Source organism: Crinia signifera, chromosome 6 (genome assembly GCF_055691185.1).
Source record: "Crinia signifera chromosome 6, ASM5569118v1, whole genome shotgun sequence".
NCBI classification, from domain to species: domain Eukaryota; kingdom Metazoa; phylum Chordata; class Amphibia; order Anura; family Myobatrachidae; genus Crinia; species Crinia signifera.
In genome coordinates this window covers 193,008,699-193,030,135 of record NC_139222.1, presented here as the reverse complement: position 1 = coordinate 193,030,135, position 21,437 = coordinate 193,008,699, and the positions used below count along the sequence as shown (strand labels likewise).

Sequence of the window (21,437 nt, the reverse complement as noted above, 5' to 3'; positions counted from 1 at the left end):
AAACGATATACCTCTTTCATGCTGTACATTAAATGGACTGTCAAATCAAATTAATTCTGATCTACTCTGAAGACATTCCAAACTGTGAAATATAACACCATGGAATAATACATTTCACAATTGTTTATATACAGCTTGTCAAAGCCATGGTGCAAAACTAGAATTATGACATTTGGAAACAGTATGTATGTGAAACCCCTGCTCTAATTTCCTAAACACAAGTGATAGCTTGCAGCTATATCCCACAAGTGGAATGAATCAGAGTTCTGAAGAAAAAAAAAAAACGGTTGAAACTTTATGTATCCGCGGTACAAAGGACACCATATAAACATTTCTGATATTTTTAGACCTATTCGCAGTGTGGGTTTTGCATGTCATCTCGGCATGTCCCACTTACAACTCATTGCCTTCAGGGACCTTATCTGGGGCGATTATACACAACAGTTATTGTCCAACTAAAAAGGCACAAATGCGCTTCTTTAGTAAGACAGGACTTGTAGATAAGCTTCTGATTATCAAAACACACTCATTTATGGAAACATAGTGTAACGGCTGCAACAACGGGTACTTATGATTTACAATATCCTGTCATTTATTGGACTGCGTACAGTGTTTTTATCCCCCAACCACACACTACTGCAGCCTAACCCTAACTTCCCCCACCCTCACAGCTTGACCTCAACCCTCCCCCTAGTGCCTAACACCAGTAATTGCAGTCAATATTCAACGTATTCTGAATATCGGGATGCCACTGTCAGCATTCTAACTGCTGGGATCCTGACTTCATCCCAATTGCATTTATGATAATGGTAACATTAAGCAAGGATTATAAAGCAGAATTAGTCAGTCAAAAATGAAAATTCCAATACTGAAAAATGCACCAATATCAAATATAACAAAAAATAATAATCCCATATCTAAAAAATAATAATTTTCAATCACCTTAAATACAGGAGCTAAACACTGACAGAACACCAGGAACAGCCACACATTACTCAGCAAGGTCTCCCACAGTGAAACCTATTTGCATCCAAGCATTGTGCAGTGTCCATTTAAATGGGCAATTTTCCATGCAGCCATAGGATAGTTACATCCAGTCTGTCTCTTCCTCATTTGCTGACAATGCAGGAATTCAAAGCAGTGAATAACAGGGCAAGAGAGCTCTCCGAATGTTATAGCAGGGCCCCGCTTCTGTAAAGTAATGCTGATCGAGTACAATCAGAGCTTACCTGTACAAGATAGTGTTCCGGCATGGTCTCGGAAATCCTTCCAACACAGTAATTGGCTTTGAGGAAATCATCATGAATTTGGAACTCTTCTTTACAATTGTACCTAGAAAGCCACAATAAATTGCCATTAAAAAACTGGGACTACAGCTATACAACCAGCCAAAATAGTCTTTTTGTTGGTTATGCATATTATCACATAATTAATCATCATTTACTAGTTTAACAATATGCAATTTAGGTTTCAAACCAAAAGACGAAACACATTTTTATCATTCATTTTTACAGATGGAAAATACAAGGAACAGCATTACTAAGAGGCAAGGAAGTAAACTCCAAGATCACCAACTATATTAAAAAGATACAGAGGTGTCGTTCTTGCTGCAGGCACTTAAACAGTCCTTCTAGTCTCCCCATGCTTGAGTGTCTTTTTGTGAGACATTTGCCATTAAAATGTGTCTTTCGCATCTCTAGGCGCTGTGCAGCTCAGTGGGTATGTGTACCCTGCGTCTATAATCCCCAAGGTACATCTAGCGTATACCTGTATGTGTTACGTATTTCTGTACTGTCACTGCTGAACTGTTACCTTACCAGCTGTTACACAGCAACCCAAACCAAATTCCTAGTATAAGCAAGTATACCTGGCCAATAAAGCTGGTTCTGATGTGAACAAGCAGCTTCTGCCAATTCAATGTCTACATTGTGTGTGACTGCAGTGGTATCTGCATACAATACAGAGATGGGAATTCCAAACTTCTAGGGTGCAAACAAACAAGATGGTATCTAGAACTAGAATCAGTACTTCAATGGATCTTTCAGTGTTCTAGTGTTTCCAATATACTCTCCCAGTATATTTCCAGCGGTATAGAAGAAAAGTAAAAAAAATCATTAGATACCATTATGTATATTTACTGATGATAACTAAAAATAGGATGAGGAAGGAAAGTAGATGGGCGTACCACACTCACGGAAAATATAGCAGTGTATGTGGATCTTCTAGAATGTGATCTTCTTGGTGGGATATCATGAGTCAACGCATGTGCAATACAATGCCAGGCAACGCCAAGCACCTGCAGTACACAGCTCAGATGCTGTTCAGCTGCCCCCAGCTGTGAGCGCAGCATGACCTGATGTCAGAGGTCACGCTGCACCGCTCCTGCCTCACTGGGTTTATGAAAAGGTGGACTGAAGTAGAGAGCCCTGCTGCTGCCCAGCCAAAGAAAAGGACCAAAAGGAGGGAGTACTGCTTCTGCCCAGCCCCATGCCCACTATGAGTGACAGTGCAAACGGGAGATTTTAATTGCCAAACTCAATCCCAGGTATCCTGGGAATCCTGGATTTTGTGTTTTTCAATACTGAATCCTGAAACTGGAAAAAAGGGCATGGCATTGACATGTCTAGTTACGGCGCTTTCCTGGAAAAAAATGTAATGTAGCGTTTCTTATTCAGATACAGTTGTAATCACACAAAGAACATAGTCATGCCACATTTTAATCAGCAGAAGCAGCTTATGCGTTCTATTCATATAAATGATGTAAATACAAAAAAATATGCCCAATGTTAGCAGAGCTGTATGGGAATGGCCACCCCACACCCTAGCATCTCGTTGTATATGATGTATTGAGGCTAGATGTACAAGGACACATCTGTATTGTCCACAAATTATTAACAATCACAGGTAAGAAAGACTTCAGTTTACAAAACAGATTATAAATGCCTGCATTTCATTAAATGCACAAAGGAGTAAACCCCCGTACTCACGAGATCACTACAGGAGCCACCTTGTTGGTGATTATGGATTTCGCCTTGTTGTGAATGCTCACGGTCTGGAAGGAGTGAATGCTCAGGGAGTTTCTGTCTTCTGCACTTGAGTTTCCGCTGCCATTTCCTTGGATGCTGTCACTAGGGGGCACAATTGGGGTTGGCTGCTGAGCTGCGCTGGCAGTTGTACCCATACTCCACAAACGCCTTTAATAAAAGGATAGCCAACATCAGTTAAGACAAGCCATAAAATAGAATTAACAGATAACATTACAAATGTTAAATGTACTATTTATCAGGTGTGGATCAATGGATTTACAGTGTTGTTGTCAAGAGTCACTAGTAAAAGTACGACATGTCAACAGTTGAAAGTCGACAGGCACAAAAGGTTGTTGACATGACAACAGTTGGAAGGTTAAAAAATTTCAACGGTGAACAAGAAAGTGTTGACACACAAACGGTCAACACGTGTTCTTTTGGGCTAACTTTGTATATTACATGCTGTGTGACCATTAGTTCAAATGGTATATGGTCGTTAGATCGACACACTTAAGGTCGACATGCATTGGGTTGACATTAAATAGGTCATCATGGCTAAAGGCCAACACAAGCATTCTCGAAGGAGAATAGAATAGTGCCCAAAGCATGTCAAGCGAAGCAAGCCATGTGAGGGGTTGCAGTACAACTTTGACAGTGTCCATGTTGACTATTTCGACATTCGGGACAATGTCCATGTTGACTAATTCGACATTCGGGACAAAAAAAACTGACCCATACCAGTACAAACATATACCCTCTATATAATGGTGCTACGCTCACCAAGCTATGGCCAAGGTTACTATTCCCAAACGATCAAGTAAACAAGTGAATAGCCCAAAAAACATGTATGGGCCATTTATGGGTCAACCAATGTCATGGTCAACCTTTTGAACCTCTCGACATAATGGATGTCAAACAAAACATTGCCGGATACCCTATTTATCATTACATGCACTGCACCAAATACACATTGGGCGGTATTCAATGTGAATACCCTGCGAGGTGCAGCGAATCCTTTTTAGGATTCGCTGCACATTCGCCACGTTCCGGAGCCAGCGGGCTCCGGTATTCAACGTGTCAGGGGCTCGCTGCCCCTGACAGGCGAATATGAGCTCCTGCGGCGATTGCCGCAGGGAGCCTCAGGACGGTGCCAGGCAGAGAGATGGTAGTCTCTCTGCCTAGCCCAGACCTTTGTGGGGGGTTAGGTGTGCTCCCCGGGTGCCAGGCAGCACAGGCTGCCCCCCCGGGGGTCCCAGCAGGCAAGCGTATATTCACTACACAGGATCGTAATGATCGTGCAGTGAATATATGAATATGTAATGAGCGGCTCCGCTCTGGCGCCACCTGCTGGCTGCTGTGTAAAAAAAAAAAAAAAAAAAAAAATATTATTTTTAAAATTAAATATATATTCATGTGCTTACAGCACATGAATAAAAATAGCATGCCCCTCCTCAGAAGAAAATTCCTGATTTTTTGACACCAAATGTAAAAAACAGAACACTTTATTTTAAAAGTTCACATTCCACTTCACCATAAAAAGATAGCGATTGCTGCTCGGTGAATCATGGTGACCAAAACCTTCAAATGTATTCGCCAACTGGTCATTGAATAGGGTGATTCACCGTTTTAGTCAGAAATTCGCCAAACAGCACAAATTCACCATAAAAACCTGGCGAATCAGGCTCATTGAATACCGCCCATTATGGATATTCAACAAAACGCAAGTTACAGTATAAAATACAAGTTGTTGCAGTGAGTATTTGATGAGGATAGTAATAAACTCAGAAGTGTCCTCATACACCTAGCCTCACTTATGCCATGCGGCGGCAGAGGCCTGGTGCCAGTGTGCCATACCAAGCAGTGTGGCATTTGCTTTTCCCACTCTTTTCACTCAAATGTGCATCTTAAACGCAATGTTCTGTGACAAACCTGCGTTACAAGACTGGACTGACAAATTTTTATATATGTGTGAGACTGAATATGAATCAGTAAATGGAGCACAAGGGAACTTAGGGTAGATGTATGAAGAAGTGATAAGGTAGGAGAAGTGATAAAGTGCCTGGTACTTTATCACCGGCCAATCAGCTCCTGACTGCTAAATTACAGGCTGGGTTTAAAAAAAATGTATTCTGTAACCTACACTTAATGTGATTATAAAGAAGTCTAAAAATGTATTAAATGGCACAGATTTAATTTTTTTTTTTAAATATAGAGCAAACAATAAAATATTGCCAAACAGATGGCCTATTAAAGCTGGGTACACAATGTAATAACGGGCATTCTTTCCAACATCAGAATGAATGCTCATCATCACAGACTGTGTGCACACTGGAACAATGTTACTGAAGGATGGAACATTATATTTCCTTATCATACTACAGAACAGTGGGGCAGATGTTTTAAGCCTTAACAAGAGATAAATGCAAGGGTGATAAAGAGATAAACGTCCAGCCAATCACCTGCTAACTGACTTTTTCCAAACACAGCCTGTGACATGGCAGTTAGCAGGTGATTGGCTGGACGTTTATCTCTCTTTATCACCCTTGAATGTATCTCTTGTTAAGGCTTAATACATCTGCCCCACTGTCTTTCAGTGGCGTACTACAGGTCACTAGCTACTGCAGGAGCATACACAGCGCTATATACCCGAAACGCCATTTCGATATGACTGGAAATATCACACTGATATATCATACCTCCCAACTGTCCTGCTTTTCATGCGGGCTGGTAGTGTGGGGCAGTTGGGAATCCCCCCTTCCTGATGCTGCAGAGTGGGGAATAGATGCTGTCTTACACAGCACTGGCCATGCCCTTATAGTGACGGAAAACTGGGGCACGGTATCCCTGTGAGGCCTCGCCCTTTGACAAAGGCCACATCCCCTTTTCAGGCACGCGAACGTCCCGATTTCTAATACAAAAATGTTGGGAGGTATGACATACAACATATCAGGCCAATATTGCTAAAGTTCATACCAAGCTTGAGTATGATCGGACTATAATATAGTTATAAAATATTGTCTGATATTGAACGTAAAACTGGTCAGCACAGATCACTCAGCTCACATTGCAGGTGCATCACATGTGTGCAGCGATGTGTGCTGACCGATCTATGCTTAAGCACCGTGCTCAGCATGGGACTACAGTCACCCCGTGTGTACAGGGGGCTTAAGACTATGACATTTGTTATTTGTGTTAAGACCTGAACACAGGGTGACCCCGCTTTCTCTACTGAGCGGCTTGCTGCAGCACGAACGCTCAGCACATAGCGGGACACCCACTCAGCACATTGCGATGCAGTGTGCCGAGCGGGGTGGGGCTTTGCCTATTTTTATAATAGGCAAAGCCCCGCAATCTGGGGAAAGCCAGTGTAAGCACTAGCTGTCCCTTTGGGAGATACCGATGCGCAGGGTCGTGTCTGCATCGCTGCAGGGCACACACATGGAACGTTCCATGCTCCTTTTCTAAGCGATCTAATCAGATCGCTTGAGAAGGGGCTGAATTCGCCATGTGTGTATGCACCTTTACATTTGAAAATTCCTTGATCTTGAGTACTCAATATTTTGGATGCTTCAAGAATCAGGGTGGAAATATTGTGTGGAGTAAAAAATCAAGGTCACCAAGACATTGCACAGAAAGTATTGGCAGTCTGCTCAGGTCACTGAGTAGGGAGAGGTACAGTACATAAAAGTAAACACTTCAAAGATATTTCACTAATTGCAAGCAGTCAGGGACAGGTCAGTACATAAACCACAGTGCATGATATAACAGTGATGCAATTAGGGTGGCCAATCCCGGGATCGGGATCCGCGGGATCCCGGGATTTGGCCCCCAAAACACCGGGATTTCAATCCCGGGATTGGAGTTTCCAATCCCGGGATATCGGGATTAGACATGCGCAGTCTAATGCCGGGCAGCGTCTGAGCGGGTGCTCAGCAGCTGCCCGGCTTCTCCCGTCCCGGGCAGTGCGGCTCTGCGCAGCGTGACGTCAGAGGTCACGCTGCTCAGGCCGCACAGGCTGTCTGCCTCCATCCTGTCCCCGGATCAGCCCGCCCAGCAGCGGACCTGCCGGCACACCGGGCCACCAGCGGACCAGCCCGGGCTCCATCACCCCATCTCGCCCACCCACCTGGCCGCACTACGCATCTGTAAGTAAATATGCGGGGCGGCCGAGGTGGGTTTTTAATAGTAGGGAAGCCAATCCCGGGGATCCCGGAATTGGGCATTTTTCAATCCCGAATTCCGGGATTGAAAAAATGCCCCGGGATTGGCTTCCCTAGATGCAATGCATCAACAGTTAGCAGCGATGAAGTTCATGGATTGTGAAGCGCAAGAATATTAGTTGTCTGTAGCAGATGAAAAGGTTTAAAGTTGAATTTACTTTGTGTGGTTAAGGTTATCAGGAGATACAGTATCAGGTAGGTTTTCCTGCACATGGATTAGAAATCCAGCCATGTAAGTAATTGCTCAAATTATGCAAATACTAGATATATGTGTTCTTTTGGTCACATTTGAAGTATATCTGAAATATAAATGCAACACATTTGCCACATTTTTGTCCAAACACTTCACTAATCTATATCTATCTATCTATCTATCTACAGTATTTAGTGTATTTGTGTCTCCGAAACACTGCCATCTGTTGGCAGTGAGAGAAACTTCATCTCTTACACGAAGACAATCACAAGGTAGCAGACTAGCTTTCGAAGCTTTACAAGACGCGGTTATGATAGTGCACCATGATGACTCCTTCCCACGGTCACTAACATGAGTGTTTGATCATGGATTCCCTGACAACATAGAGAAACATATCTATACAAAATACCACAAATAGGGTTTGTAGGGATAGAGCAACTTCAAAACAACTGATCCTGTAGAACACCATTATCCACATTCCAGGACAACAGCCCACTGCAAGCAGCACTAAGCATGAGACCCCTTACATCTTTCTATGGTCCTTTAATTGCTTTTGCCAACCTTATTTTAGAACCGTCAAACTGGTTAACCAAGTGACTCATGAATATACACATAAGGGTTCCGGGTGACGGCCCAACAGTCGGGATCACGACAGTCAGTATACCAACATCAGAATCCCGACTATTCAAGTGCCAGACAGTTGGGATTCCAAATGACTGGGGTTATTATCCCTTGTCCACCACCCACATAGTGGAAGAAAAGAACCAACGAGCCCACAAGGGGCCTCTTTGCACTAGCCCCCCAGTTGGAAGTACCGGCAGCCAGGATTCCAATGTCCAAATACTGACCGGCGGAATCCCGGCTACACCACATCTACACAGAAGAGGACTACATACTGGGACACCAATAGTGACAACGATGCTCTACTAACATTAATAGAATTTCATCAGGTTTTACCATATTCCAATATAGTAATTTTAGTACACTACCCATAGTTAAGGCTTCCTGCCAACAGTCCGTGAGAACGTCCACCTCGCTAATGTAGAAGAAAATGCATAAAATAAAAACAAAAATCACTCAAGCATTAGTATTAATCATCATCACTGACCGTCCCCAATTCCTTTATGTTTGTGTTGTGGCAGTGAGGATGTTATGTGTCAGGCACTTCCTGCCGTGCTATCAATGTGCAGCACACTTGTAGACTGGTAATGAGGTTAATTGTGTTACATTGTCCTATGCTGCCAGCCTGTATCTCACCAGGAAGTCCCTTTCCATAAAGATGTTATCTGCTGGATTTCCTTTCAGCTGTCATAGAAACCACTCCACAATTAAACACTGACAAATTACATAGCTTGATTTACATACTGTAGCTCTTACATAGAGAAATTTATGAAATCGGAAAATAGGCGGGAAATTATTTAGCACAAAATGCTAAAAATAACTTTAAATCATAACATATAAACCAAACGCCCTTACCCACTGGCATGGTTTTCTTCCAAAATGCAAACTAAATGGTTCAACACACATTGTACATACATCCAATAAGCCTATATATTTGATAAGTGCTAAAATACCATATAAGAATGCATCCAGAATGCAACTGTTAAAGGAACCTTTCCTTTCACTTTCAGTGTGGTGTACAGCAAGAGCGCAATATGCAAAAGACCCAATGACCAGGCACACATTCCGTGTATGCATGGATCTTGCCATTTACTTAATTTATCCCAGGAGTTCTCAAACTATTTTGTTCTGGACCCAGTCAGACAACAAAAATGATCACAGGATCCCAGCAAGTTTCCGCAGAATGTCCACCTGTGGTCAGCAGAATGCAAACGCACGGTAGCATGCAGAAGTGAAGTAACCGCAATGCAATCACCAAATTTTTTGCACAATTGAAGAAATGGGCTTCTTTAAGATTCTTTTCCTTGCATGTGTTTTTTAATATATTCATGCGAATGTTAATGCATATACCTGCTGTGAAGGCTATGTGTATGGACGGGAGGCAGATGATGGCAGGAAGCCTGTTTGATGTTCCAAGGAGTTGGAAGTAACAGACTATTCAACAGATATTTCAGACTCATTGGATCAGTGACTGAGAAATCAGACCTTAGTGACACAAAAGAGTAGCATGATCCAGGAAGGAGACCTTTCCTTCCTGTAGGTGTCTTTGAAATGTAAAGGGGTGTAAACACAGGCCTGGGCAATTTTGACTAAAAAACTTGTCAAAATCAAGATGTAGTTAAGCCATCGGAGATAGAGGACTGCCATTCCCAGCCATTTAGTACATATGTACAGCCAAATACACTTTGTGCGGTGGCTAGTCAAAACGGACTTACCAGCAAATTCTATTTGGCTGGGCGACATCACTATGTACTCTCGGGACGATTCTATCAAGTTTAAATATCTAGTCAAAATTGACTGGCCAAATCACACCGTGTGTACATGGCTGACATTGCAGTGACTTCTTCCCTTGGAAAAGTTGCACGCAGTACTCCCTTGACCTACGGCATGCAGTCCTTTTGTATGCAATGTATCACATACAATCCCAGCCAGGCCAGATCAGAAGCAACCAGAGAGATTGCTTCTGCAGAAGGAGTGACTCAGAGGGTCCGGTTCGATGTTCACGGGACCGTGCATTGCATCGGACCCATGGTCATTCACCTGCAATTTGAGTTATTTTCCTGTAATTAATTGCTGCTATCACAGGAAAGAACCCAAGTTGCAGGTAAATTGCCCAGTGTATGGGGGCATTAAGGGTCTCAAGGACATACTGCGATATAAGTGTATGTACAGCTATTGGGGCCTACACACGTAGAAATGAGCTAGACCACTCAGAATGCTAAGCGCTGCGCCACTGAGCGATCTGTTGGGCCAGTGTACTACATTAGGAGATTTATCCAGCGTGCTGGATATTAATCGCCGAGGCAATAGCGACGCATGGGGCTGCACATCACTAAGACCCTACACAGGTGTAGGGGCATTTTCTAAACAATCTAGTGAGATTGCTTAGAAAATACCCCTTAATCCCTACTTGTGTAGATCCCATATGACTTATTCAGGATACTACTCTATATATACACAATAGTTGCTTAGACAATTTTTCCTGTTGTGAGATGCAGGGGTAGCTCAATAATGTCTGTGGTAGTTCTGTATAACAGACATTCTAGGAGAGCTGGTACATAAGGTATAGAAAAAACATACTGTAGCATCCAGAGCAGATTTTCTGCATTCTTTCAAAGTGGAGAAAGTATGTCACCCTCGGTGCATAACATGCTTTAACTTACTTTACAAATACTGACTACATTTTTCATGATTTAACAATTTCACCAAAAGCACCACATTAAAGTAAATTTTAATACACACTACCGTTCAAAAGTTTCACTTAGAAATGTACAATATTCTGGAAAATATTTCTGTTTTTTTTTCAATGAAGTTAACATTAAATAATCAGAAATAAACTCTGTGCATTGTTAATGTGGTAAATTACTTTACTAGCTGCAAACATCAGATTTTTAAATTCAATATGTACATAGGTGTATAGAGGCCCATTTCCAGCAACCATCACTTCAGTGTTCTAATGGTCTCTTGTGTTTTTTAATTATGGCCTTTATTCAGTTCTGATCGCAAATCGGTACAAATTTGTTTGGAAAATGGGCAAAACCATGTGCACTGCAGGTGGGGCAGATGTAACCTGTATTTAGACAGATTTGTATGTTATTTTGTTTCTGTGCAGGGTAAATACTGGCTGCATTATTTTTACACTGCAATTTAGATTTCAATTTCAACACACCCCACACAATTTTAACTCGCTCTGCACATGTTACCCCCACCTGCAGTGCACATGGTTTTGCCCATTTTCCAAACAAATTTGTACTGCAATCAGATCTGAATAAGGGACAATGGGGCAGATGTATTTAGCCTTAACAAGAGTTAAATGCAAGGGTGATAGAGAGATAAACGTCCAACCAATAAGCTCCTTACTAACTTTTTTCAAACGCAGGCTGTAACATGCCAGTTAGGATGTGATTGGCTGGACGTTTATCTCTCTTTATCAGCCTTGCATTTATCTCTTGTTCAGGCTTAATACTTCTGCTTCTATGTTAGAAAACTAATGGATGATTAGAAAACCCTTGTGCAATTATGTTAGCAAAGCTCAAAACAGGTTTGCTCTTTAGCGAAGCTATAAAATGTGCCTTCCTTTAAGCTAGTTGAGTATATGGAGCATCAGATTTTTGGGTTTGATTTATACTCTCAAAACGGCCAGAAAGAGAGAACTTCCATGTGAAACTCGACATTCTCTTCTTGTTTTTCAAAATGAAGCTATTCCATGCAAAAAATTGCCAAGAAACCAGACATCGCCTACAACAATGTGTACTATTCCCTTCAGAGAAGAGCACAAACAGGCTCTAACCAGAGTAGAAAAAGAAGTGGGAGGCCCCGCTGCACAACTGAGCAAGAAGACAAGTACACTAGAGTCTCTCGTATGAGAAATAGACACCTCACAGGTCCTCAACTGGCAGCTTCATTAAATGGTATCCTCAAAACGCCAGTGTCAATGTCTACAGTGAAGAGGTGACTCTGGGATGCTGGCTTTCTAGGCAGAGTGGCAAAGAAAAAGCCATATCTGAGACTGTCCAATAAAATGAAAAGATTAATATGAGCAAATGAACACAGACATTGGTCAGAGGAAGATTAGAAAAAGGGTTATGGACAGATGAATCAAAGGTTGAGGTGTTCGGATCACACAGAAGAACAAGTGAAAAAGATGCTGGAAGAGTGCCTGACACCATATTTCAAGAATGGTGGAGGAAATATGATCTGGGGTTGCTTTGGTGCTGGTAAAGTGGGAGATGTGTACAAGGTAAAAGGGATTTTACATAAGGAAGGCTATCGCACATTTTGTATGCCATGCCATACCCTATTGGACAGAACTTGATTGGAGCCAATTCCCTTCTCCAACAGGACAATTACAGCACACCTCCAAATTATGCGAGAAAGATTTAGGGAAGAAGCAAGCAGCTGGTATTCTGTCTGTAATGTAGCGGCCAGCGCAGTCACCAGATCTCAACCCCATTGAGCTGTTGTGGGAGTAGATTGACCATATGGTAAACAACAAGTCCCCATCAAGCCAATCCAACTTGAGGTGCTCCAGGAAGTGTGGGGTGACATTTCTTCAGATTACCTCAGCCAAAGGTCTGCAATGCTGTAATGGCTGCAAAAGGAGCATTCTTTGACGCTTGCAAAGTTTGAAGTAGAAATGTATTATTTCAAATAAAAATCATAATTTCTAAGCTTGCCAATGTTCTATATGTCATATAAAGACTATATGTTCTATTAATTTTGCAACTTATTTGAAAACCATATTGCCTTGCAGACAGGGGAAGATTTAAAATGTGCAGAGACATTCAGATTTGAGGGGGGGGGGGGGGGGGCTCATATATAAAGCACATGGGTAAAAACAAAGCTGTCAAGCATTTGTGGTCTGCATACAAAAGTAGTCATTATTCACCCTGCATGGGGAAAAAAAAAGTATTTTTACATAGGGGCCCCAGTGATTTGCTTTGCCTAGGGCCCAAAATTCCACTAAGATAGCTCTGAGTCAACAGGGAGAAAGTCGAAACAGAAAGAAGTCGACACAGAAAAAAGGATGGACCTACATTAGGTTGACATGGTCAAAAGGTGGACATGAGTTTTTATGGGGTTTATTGTGCCTATGTCAACACTGGCACCGTATTAGTGTACTGCTGCACTGACCATGCTTTGGGCACAGTGCCTCGCTAACTATTATATACTCTCTCTATGCCCACTGAGATGAAAAAGTATGAACAAGTCGGTTTTAAAAAAAATAAAAACAACCTCATGTTGACCTTTTTCATGTTGACTTTTCCAGGTGTCAACACACCTGTCAACTTAATAACGGCATACCCCAGCAACACAATTATCTTGCTTTGCATGCACCTCAGCCCATAATTTGGAAATCCAGCAGCTGTATGGGGTGAAATGTAATAGAATGAGAATCAAAAAGTGAGAGATTTGGTAAGAAATCTCCATTTTTTTTAAAACGGCGATCATTTACACTGCAAAAACAAACTGTTTGTTTTTACCCCTTTTAAAAAAAAATGGAGATTTATTAACAAATTTTTGAAATTTACCTCACTTTTTGAATCTCTCATTGTATTAAAATTGCCCCTAGAACTCTAATACTGGGTACACACCAAAACTATTTGGATTGCATGCAAATCATATGCAAATCGTGCGATCCGATTTGCATACGATCCGATCCCATCTGTATTCAGATGAATGGATCTTATACAGATCCTACCTGCAGCAGGTAGGATCAGAATCGGATCCAACCAAACGATTTTGACCCAATCTGCATTCAATCGGTCTGAATTGGATCCAGATTGATGGGATTGTGCCCAGTGGTCGAAGTGGAAATTTTGAAGTGGGGGTATGGAAATATTGAAGTGGGGGTATGGAAAAGTAAAGAGTGAATATAGTGCGCACCTTCGGATACCCCCCTGTCCATCAACGTCCCCTGCCAGACTGCCCCGTTGTACAGGGGTATTACAAAAGCACAATATGTGCTGCTGAGTGATCAGAGAGCATCCTGAGGGGGAAAAAAAAGTTGTTTTTTTTATCTTCAGATTAAAGTGGCGGTATGGCATACCCCCGTATACCGCCCCACTTCGACCACTGATTGTGCCTAAATCATTTTGGTGTGTACCCAGCATTACATTACATGACAAAGACTGATCAACATACATTATGTTGTTGGTTTTATGTGCTGTAAATGGCACCACAGCTTTTATCTATCAATCGTCTCTTGTATAGTGGGCGAGATAGTTAATTTGATACCATCATTAACCACCAATGTAGCCTTAAAAGAACACTAAAACTTCTGTTTACAGTAGCTAGAACATGATGTAAATACACATTTTCTCTTAAGGAGGTAAACATTTAGTAAAAAACATTGAGATGTGCTAAATAAAGCCTTACTACAGCTAATTACTGAACTGTAGGTAGAAGAACCAGCATTTTATAAATGTATAATTTCAATGAATATGTAATGGGAAAAATATTGATTGATTTTCAGCATCATTTTCCTCTTAGACCACACTGATGTTTGCATGATCCTGCACTCCCACAGAGAGACTCTCTATATGTCCTATATAAACACTGATTTCAACTATGTTGTCACTTTATGGAGATATAATTACAGGTTATGCTTCCATATCAAAAACATTTGGCAGTAGATTCCATCCTTACCAGCTCAGAGGCACCTCTGCTCACTTATCAACACACCGTTAGTCTCTCAATGCTCTCATTTAATCATTCACTTCTAATTTTTTGAATCCAACTGTACACATATTACCTGAATCAGAGTCGCTCACAATGCAAATGCATCTGTGATTGTTGATCTACTATTTGAACCATATTATCATATAATGTCCAGCACAGTAATGCCCCTTGCACCATATTATCTCACACACAGTAATACCACTTGTACCAACCACAATATGGCCCATACGTTAATGCCCCAGACACAATATTATGTGACATACCTCACATAGGGCCAGATGCACTAAGCTTCAAAAGGGATCAAATGGAAAGTGATAAATGGCCAGCCAATTAGCTCCTACCTGCCATGTCACAGACTGTGTTTGAAAAAGGTCAGACTGGAGCTGATTGGCTGGCTGTTCATCACACTCCATTTGATCACCTTTGAAGCTTAGTGCATCTGGCCCATAGTAATGTCCCTTGTCACACTACCTGCTGGGATCATTCTAGCAAATGTCCCTCACAAAATGGCCAGCTCCTGGTAATGCTATTTAAATAGACTTTCCCTGCTGCACAAAGAAAAAAATAATATACTTCATAGTACTGCTAATGGAAACTGCATGATCAACATTGACAGCACTGTATATGGCAGAGTTCTAATTTTTTCATTCCATGACATCGATATTACACATAATGAAATAAGACATTTACACCTGTGCCCTGCAATAGATAAGGGGCAAGATGCACGAAGCCTTGTAAAGTGATAAAATGGAGAGTGATTTAAAAAAACAACAACCAATCATCTCCTACCTGAGATTTCTCAAACACAGCCTGTGACATGGCAGGTAGGAGCTGATTGGCTGGTGTATTATTACTCTCCATTTGATCACTTTTCAAGCTTAGTACATATGGTCCAAAGACATAGCTCTGCAGTTCACAAGAAAGAGCAGATCTGTGTAGTACCAAGGCCTGTATGACAACAACTCTCCACAGGGAGAAACCTAGTTCTCATCAGAGGCCTCACCATAATAGGCAGCATTTTTATGTTATCTGAATGCAGCATAATGAGATCTAAATCTCAGGAGAAAAATATCCCAAAACAGTGTCAAGAATAAAGTACTGGCCTCTACTTCCTTATTATTTGAAATGACTGCAATAAAGCTTGGCCCGCACATTATAGGATACATTTACTAAATGTTTGCTCTATTAACCCTTTCAAGTCCAACGTTTAGTCAGGCTCAACAGCCCTAACGCTAGTAGCAGATCCAATGGTGAGCAACTCTTAGGTCGACCTGAGTCTAGGTCGACAGGTCATTAGGTAGACACAAGCATTAACTAGACATGGGTAAGGTCGACAGTCAAAAGGTCGACAAGGTGTTTTTCACTGTTTTTTTGAGCAGATATGTGCCGACAGGCGGTATTTCATGCACTACCATCCGCTAGGGCATGGAGGGAGAATAACAGTGTGCTGAGCGTAGCGAGTCATCATGCCCGAAGCATGGCGAGCGCAGAGCTATTCGAGGGGACGTGTTGCTACGTTTCAGTGTCCATGTCGACCGTTGACAAACCCCCATGATGACATAATGCTTGTGGCGACCTAAACCCATGTCGACCTTTCAGCATGTCGACCTAAAGACTGACGACTAACTTGCTGTAGACCAAATGATCCACACCACACCCATGAACAACAACCCTCTGTTCTCTATCCTGCAGCCAGTTCTTACCCAGCTACACATGTTACTGCCTGTTACCAGGTTTGTACAATGCGCAGTGTAAAATTGATTTGGTTTCACAAAAAAAAACAGACGCGACACACAAGTCCGTGAATTCAGCCCCAAAGAAAGTAGAGAAACATCCTTTGGGTTAACTATGTAATTGTTCTATGGTATTATTTCATTAATTATGATCTTTACTGCTCAGCATTGTTTAGAATAATTTTAGCTCTGCTGCCTATTCCCCTGTTCATTAAACACAAGTTGGTAATTAACAAGACCTAACAAAAGAATGGTATAATTAAGAGCAGAATTGAATAGTAAACACTCCAGGAACTGATAGTTTAAAATGGTTTGAAAGCTAATAGTGCCTCACCTTTCAATAGACATCTAATGGGGCTTACACCCGGGGAGAATTTGCTGTGCATAGTGCCGCACTGTGATGTGTCAGTGCTGTGTGCTGAGCAATCTAATCTGCCAGGGCCAGTGTTCTCGGGTGAGAACACTGGCACTGACTGGCGATCTAAAACTAAATTTATCCAGCATGCTGGATATTAATTGGTGATAGTGATTCGCATGGCATATCACACATAACAAAACGTCTCCTGTATATGTTGGCTATCGTGAGGTCTGTCAATATTTCATTGAATTTTGGCATATGCAATGTTGTTAGGTTCACATAGGAATTTGCTTTTGAATTCAACTTGAATGCACTAGAAGTCGCATTTACTATAGCACTAGAATGCACCACAAGTCTCAGTCATGTGTGTTTGAAGTCGCCTATCAGTACAAAGCATCTCGCACCTGAACTCAACCTAAATCAATGAAAAACATTCAGATTAATCATAAAAGGGGATTAGTTCATCTTCCGGTGGGGGCCGAGGATGGTCGCACGCATGCGAGTTCCCATCCACCTGAGGGAAAGATGGCGCAGGAGAGGACCTGGCACAGGACGCGGTGACCCCCCCAGCTGGGACAGGAGCACCGCCATGGCCTCAGCATGACCACTGAGGAGGTGCACAGGGAAAGGGAGACGGAAGTGACAAGGAGGGCCCGGCCTGGACAGGCAGGCGCTTGCACCGCTCGGCCCCCGGCAAGACCACCAGAGGCGGCGACCCCCATCGGGACACCCGGCAGCGACAACCGGCCGCAACAGTGAAGGATTTCTGGCCTGCAGCATTAGCAGATTGCGGGAGACCATCTACAACCCATCCAATGCTCTGGGCAAAAAACAGTGGTGGCGCCCCCCAAGGGAGGAGGTATGGTTACACTATTGGGGGCAGAGGCCTTAGTGCGACTTGAGCATGTGAACTCTCCAATGCCCTTTGGACATTGGAGAGTTCACATGCTTAGGCCACACTAAGGGGATCTTTAAAATTTCGCACCTTAAAAAATTAGAGAAGTGATTACATCATTTTTCTGAAGGCTGGAAATTTAAAATATTGCCACCGGTTATTGCACCCTTAACCTGAACCTTAAAAATCAATTAAGGGACCATCCATTGGAGGTTAAGAACTAAGAGATTTTGCCATTATTGGCTACCCTTATCCTACTAAGCTTGAGCCACCCGTTCTAGGAGTATCAATGCTCCATAGCAAATGAGATCGTATATGTTACCTACAAACGGTTCAACTTTATAAAAATAAGAACTCAAAAATCTCTAATTAAAGATTAACAACAGTAATTGTACTTTTTGAACATCCAGTGGAAGTAAACCGTTCAAAATTCTTTGCTAGTTTAAAACATATTTAATCTTTTGAAGATTCTTATTATATGTGTCAAACCCCTGATGAAGTCTCTTAAAGAGACGAAACGTGCCGGGTATTTGGTGTGATCCTAATTCCAAGAGAACACTTCTATTCCAAGAGTATTTAATTTTTATATGTTTTATAATAAATGTTTTTTATTTAAAAGAAGTCTTGGTTGATAATATTTTACTACAAGTGGAAAGACTGAAATCATCATATTGATAAATTGTACATGGGCGCTGTATAACACTATTGGGTTGTGTATATATATATATATATATATATATATATATATATATATATATATATATATATATATACATATATATATATATATATACACATATACATATACACACACACACATACATGCATACATACATATACATACACACACACACACACACACACACACACTATAAAAAATATATATATTCAGTATCAGGAAATATATATATTTCCTATGACATAACATTTTATTGCCACTTAATTCTGCAAGCAAGCAGGCACTTTACAAATATAACTGGTTATATAATAAAAAGCTCTATTGTTATAGTATAAAAAGCTACAATTCCTTGTAAAGTAACTTGAGGGCAACATAAGAGTACATTATACAGTAATATAAAGTGCATTCACTTTTCGTTACAATAATGGACACAGGAGGAGGCAGTGACTGAGCAAGGAACAGTGTGACTGATGTGAACATAAGAATAATGTTCAATAAAAGAAAAGCGTTGTATAGTACATAATTCATTATTCCAGACAATGAGAGCAGAAATTATGTGCCACAACCACTTTTTGCAAGAAAATCTCTCGTATTTTATAGGATTTAAAAATAACTTATTGCGGTTAATGCAGTGGCCTGGATTCATCAGCTCAAAGCTCCGATACTGAAACTGTTAAAGGTTTACCGTATATGGCAACTGATTTCTGGAAAGTTTCTATATTAATAAAATAAACAGCTACTAGTGAATTCAATAAAGAGGGTGGTAGTACACCTTGCGTACACCTGGGAATCCATAACCCTAATATTCAATTACAGATGAAACATATTAATGCAAACACACACTCCTCCTCACTAGAAAATCATTAGTAATTTAGCATATTTAATGTAAGTCTGTATTCCTACTCCTGCCACTCATTGGGGCAGCGGATATTGGGGGAGGGGGTATTCTAGTTGACTCACAAGTAGGGTGGCCAATCCCGGGATCGGGGGGATCCCGGGATTTGGCCCCCAAAACGCCGGGATTTCAATCCCGGGATTGGAATTTCCAATCCCGGGATTTCGGGATTAAACTGCGCATGCGCAGTTTAATGCCGGGCAGCGTCTGAGCACTCAGACGCTGCCCGGCTTCTCCCTTACCCCGCAGTGCGCAGCGTGACGAGGTCACGCTGCGAGGTCACGCTGCGCAGGGCACAGCGGCACATCCGCCTCGGCCACCGAATCGCCCACCCAGCGCTCCCGGCCACCCAGCGCTCTCGGCCACCCGCCCAGCGCTCCCTGCCACCAAGCCCTCCCATTCAGCAACACAGCTCCCAGCTGCACCAGGGACCAGGCTACCGGCCGCCCGCTCAGCAACCTGGCTCCACAAATGTAAGCAAATATGCGGGCGGCCAGGGTGTTTTTTATTATTAGGGAAGCCAATCCCGGAATCCCGGGATTGAGCATTTTTCAATCCCGAATCCCGGGATTGAAAAAATGCCCCGGGATTGGCATCCCTACTCACAAGGCTGAGAGTTTGCAGCCTTGCGAGTCCATCAGATGCCGCCCTGTGAATGCCTCCCTCACGCGCCACATATACTCGCACAGGCTGCGAATGGATGTTTTACATAAACATTATTCGATGGTCACCAACGATCAATTGATCATCTGGTAACCTTAGATATGCGTGGGCATTCGGAAGGAAGTGGGCGAGCAGCTGACATCCGGTGAGGTCAGCTGCCCGCCCCCGGCACCCACGTCACAGGGCGATTTCCATGGGAATGCCCAGCATTTCATGGGAACACCCATGCTGATGTCCGATGCCGCTCCCCCATGTTGGGTGAGTGCACCCAGTGAACAGTCTGTTTCCTGTGGCCACTTGCACCCAGTGTATGCACATGTACAGGAATGAGGCTGCACATACGCCACATTGGGGTTAAATGTTTCACCCAGCAAACCTTCGATCAATTGAAATGGATTATTTTTTTTTTTAAATGAACAATCCTCTGTAATTGTGCATGTGTTCTAAAGCTTTGGGGCTTTTTAGAGGGTTTTCAATAACACAGGAAACAGAAATTCCAGTTACGCTAAAAAGGACCTTCTGCCAGGTATAACCCGCCCTTTCATATGTACATTACACCGTAGACTTGTTTTATATATACATATTGTCCTTGAATGATTTATGCTAAAAGGATATACTACTAGATAATAATGTGCACTGAACATCTACACTGTTTGCTTAGTCCTGATTGTTATTGTAAATCAAAGAACAGTGCATGGACATAAACCAGATTGAGTCAGGTCTGCTATAGTCATTCAAAGATTCATGAGATAATATAAAATAATCTACCGGATGCATCACCGCTAATAAAATAACAATGAATCACATAATACTAACAAAGGTATTCTCTTTTTATGCAAACACACAGGTGTGAACTATAGTGCCTGTAGAACATGACTGTACAATGGCTCTTGTTGTGCACCGTCTCCTAGGTGGGGCCCAAATCTCCTTGCTCTTTTTAGCTTCTAGGTGGATGCCACAAACCAGGGAGTGAAAGGACCCTCCACCTTAGGGCTAGCCGCCGTGTGGACACAATATGGGGCTTTACATGGTCATAATGACTAGACCAGTGGTAGCCAACTCCAGTCCTCGAGAGCTACCAACAGTTTACATTTTCCAGACAACCTAGCTGCTGCACAAGTGCACTCATTACTCACTGGAGTTGGCTACCCCAGGACTAGACAGCAGTGCTTTAAGATTTTTAGCAGGCAACGGTGTCAAGAACTATATTCTTACATAATACAACGACACCCTCACACTTTAAGGATTTTAACTATTTTGCAAACAAAGGCAACAGAAAAACAAGGAGGTATTTGCCTCTGGAAAACAATGCTATGTGGCAGACTGTCATCTCAGCTCATAATGTAAAACTTGGGACTCTTCACTATGTATCTCAAATGTCTGTGCAGAAGAGATTAGAAGGTCATGTCAGTTACATGGTATTGTTTCCTCCAGATAGGCGATAAGAGGTACTGATATTGGTCCCAAGTTCCT

The 21,437-nt window shown here is 42.1% G+C and overlaps 1 protein-coding gene across 2 annotated transcripts in view; it reads right to left on the bottom strand.

Moving 5' to 3' along the window:
- PALD1 (phosphatase domain containing paladin 1) overlaps window positions 1-21,437 on the bottom strand; it is a 237,769-nt gene that overhangs the window by 102,176 nt on the left and 114,156 nt on the right. For both annotated transcript variants that reach the window (XM_083148482.1, XM_083148483.1), the window contains 2 exons: window positions 2,988-3,194; window positions 1,230-1,332 (listed from right to left, as the gene is read on the bottom strand). In XM_083148482.1, the coding sequence (XP_083004608.1) occupies window positions 1,230-1,332; window positions 2,988-3,194 (310 nt within the window). The remainder of the gene's footprint in view (window positions 1-1,229; window positions 1,333-2,987; window positions 3,195-21,437) is intronic.